Consider the following 3,042-nt stretch of genomic DNA (forward strand, 5'->3'; position numbering starts at 1 on the left):
AACTTTCAACAGTTTTTTTCCAGCAAATGTCATGTGTAAACATTTAAATAAACACAAAAAGATTCAACAACTGAGACATAAACTAAACGAATTTCACAGATCTCACAGAGTTTGAGATGTTACTTTACTCTTCCACGAAGACACTTGTAAGTTCTCAAACAAGTATACCTGGTAGTATTATTGACCACTATTTACACTAAGTATAATAACACTATTTGCTAGAAGACAATTTCATGTTTTTTAAACATAGTATAAACGGCTTATGACAATTTGCACTTAGTGCAAGTACTAATAAGGCACTGTCCCTTATAATAATTTCACTCTCCCCCCATTTTTACTACATCATTGTCATGTAAATATACCCTAAGTGTGTCAGATAAGAGAGTCATAGAAAAAGTGCAGAGCGGTGGAACCCCAGGATCACAGCACATTGAAAACATACATAACCGTATACTAGTATGTCGTGATCATGTCACAAAGATATTGTCACACATAGTCCATTATTCATTATTAGTCCCTTTAGTCATAATGGATAATTATTTATCAAGTGACTGAGTTTGACAAGTGAGCTATCAAAGTTTAGTGAAAAATCTATCATCATTAATGAGGTACTAGGATCCTTCCTGTCAAAGAAAAAAAAGAATAACAAGTTACATGCATGTACAGGGATGATGTACACATTAATAATATTCTGAATGATTCTAATATCCACTGACCTGCTATTTTCTTCTTGTAATAAATGAGTCCAGCAGCTGCTATGATCATTCCCAGCACCAGACAAGAAGCTCCAATAGCAATTTTATTCCTCTCAGACTCAGGGAGAGATGGATCTGTGGAGTAGAATCATGTGTCATGGGGAAATTTTGCTGACCACAAACACAATTTTAATATGACAGAAGGTGAGTATCTCCTCTTACCCCAGTCATAAATCATGGGTTTATTGAAGCTAGCGTGCTCCACCATACACGAGATCTTCTCTCCAGATTTGGGGGTGTACTCCAGCTCAGAGTGAATCTGGTAGAACCAGTCACCATCAGCCAGCTCCATAGTGGAGGTCACATCTGAGGTCATCAGTTTACCATCTCTCAGCCAGGACACTTTGATGTGTGGAGGATAAAATTCATATGCGCTGCACATCAACACTGCTAGATGTTTGCCACCAGCCCGTGTCACTGAACTGAGCTTAACCTTCGGTTTCACTGAATCAAAGAAAGCAACATCCTACATACTCATTTTCCAAAAATTTGAAGAAATCAGAGACATATAGATTATTTTTATCCAATAGGCTTTTATAATTTAATTCTTAGTTGCTAGATTTGATCATTTATGGCAACATTAAAACATTTTTTTCCATTAATAAGTTAGTAGCATATGCTCATGTAGAAATAAAAAAAAGAAGAAGAAGATGTCCATGAGAAACAGTAAAGATCAGAGAAGAGTTTTTGACCCACTTACCTACTTTAACACGGGCTGGTGTGTCTTCAGACTTGATAATAAATTTGCATAAATTAACCCCATTTCTCTCTGTTAGAACGAATGGGCTATTGTTCCATTGCTCAGCAATTCCCATTCCAATTTCAGTAAACCCCACAAACTTACTCAAAGTACTGTTGAACTGTGTGAACAGAAATTTATTTAAGTAAAAGCTGTCAATATATGCCATGTCACTGTAATCAGGAGAGCTGTAGATGCATCTTGACCGTCTCATGTAATAGTCATCAGCTGAAAAAGAATGTAGAGGCAGTACACTGTTATTTTTCAGATAAACATGTCAACCATAAAAGAAAAAAAAAAGAACTTTAATGTAATATATTGAATATTCATCCTCAGAGGACTGTCAAACAAGTCACCCTTCTTAAAAAATGCTGCAGTATTTAATTTAAATAATTATACATCTACTACTACTACTGATAATGCAATTATTGTTGATACTTACCACAATCTGCTCCAGTCAATACAAACAATATCAAAATGAGATGACAACTCAAGTGATTTAGCAATGACATTTTCACTTACACTGAATCCCAGCTGATTGCTGCCAGTGATTTATGTTCATGTCAGGTGGATTTTTAAGATGACTGTCCAACCAGTTACTCCACGTATAAATATCAGATGTTACTAGGTAGTATCCTGCTTTCAGTTATCAACACAAACACTGTTTTGTTTGTTGGTTTGCTTGTTTTTACAGAAACTTCCCTAATAAACAACCTTCAGTAACTGCACACTGTATGACATTAGTAACTATAATAGCATACTAAGGTAGTATACAGTGACTTTTCAACTAGTGGTTATTAACAAAGCAGGTTTCCAAAAATGAATCAAATTTCTTTCTTTTTTATTTTCATTATGACTACAAATTGTAAGGAGCTGTAATATGCCAATGGCAAGGAGACAATAACTTTTTTTTTTTAAATTATGAATGTCAGTGGAGCAGATGTTTCAGTATGCTGAATAAATTGCTTTTGTGGGGAAAATGACTGCATGACATTCAGTTTAGACTGGATTCTGCATCAAATAAATCACTGTCACAATAAATCACTGTGTATAAAGAAAGTCATACAGTTTTGCATCAGGTTTCATTTTACAGCACTACACATTCATTTAAATAGTATCCGCAAACAGTGATTGACTGTTGTAACTGACTTTTTAAAGCATTTCAGTGAATTCAAGGCTATTATGTGATTGGTTTGAGGTACATGAGATCCACGTTATGGCACATGGTAGAGTATGGAAGTAAATTAATGCCAAATGTTTTTGAAATAAAAAGCTTGTTGAATTGCACTAATTGAAAAAAAAAAAAATGCATTACATTAGCTGTGCTTGCATTTAGATGCATTGTATTTTTAAAGCTTGCATTTTTATGGGCTGAAATTCAACATGGTCGTATATTTAAGATGTGAATATTTCAATTAAAAATATTTCACACACATTTTCATTATTAAAAATTCAATAATTTATATTCACCTTTCAGATTTCACTTCCAAAATATTTATATCTATAACCTATCAAATTCGACTAGCAATTTTCAGTCCATTTAATTTC

At 33.9% G+C, this 3,042-nt stretch overlaps 1 protein-coding gene across 1 annotated transcript; it reads right to left on the reverse strand.

The window, feature by feature from the left end:
* Positions 1-600: 600 nt before the first annotated feature.
* On the reverse strand, positions 601-2,006 carry LOC137027245 (rano class II histocompatibility antigen, A beta chain-like). The gene is made up of 5 exons (XM_067395204.1): positions 1,937-2,006; positions 1,456-1,722; positions 918-1,199; positions 717-830; positions 601-623 (listed from the first exon to the last, which is right to left on the reverse strand). The coding sequence occupies exons 1-5, from the start codon at positions 2,004-2,006 to the stop codon at positions 601-603; spliced, it is 756 nt and encodes a 251-aa protein (XP_067251305.1).
* Between the last annotated feature and the right edge of the window lie 1,036 nt (positions 2,007-3,042).

This window comes from Chanodichthys erythropterus, chromosome 9 (genome assembly GCF_024489055.1).
Source record: "Chanodichthys erythropterus isolate Z2021 chromosome 9, ASM2448905v1, whole genome shotgun sequence".
NCBI classification, from domain to species: Eukaryota; Metazoa; Chordata; class Actinopteri; order Cypriniformes; family Xenocyprididae; genus Chanodichthys; species Chanodichthys erythropterus.

Excerpts from the sequence above, each read along its gene's own strand:
- LOC137027245 (XM_067395204.1), bottom strand. The coding sequence starts at position 2,006 with ATGTCATTGCTAAATCACTTGAGTTGTCATCTCATTTTGATATTGTTT. Across the intron at positions 831-917 it reads ACCCATGATTTATGACTGGG|ATCCATCTCTCCCTGAGTCT; the intron begins GTAAGAGGAGAT and ends TCTACTCCACAG. Across the intron at positions 624-716 it reads TTACAAGAAGAAAATAGCAG|GAAGGATCCTAGTACCTCAT; the intron begins GTCAGTGGATAT and ends TTTCTTTGACAG.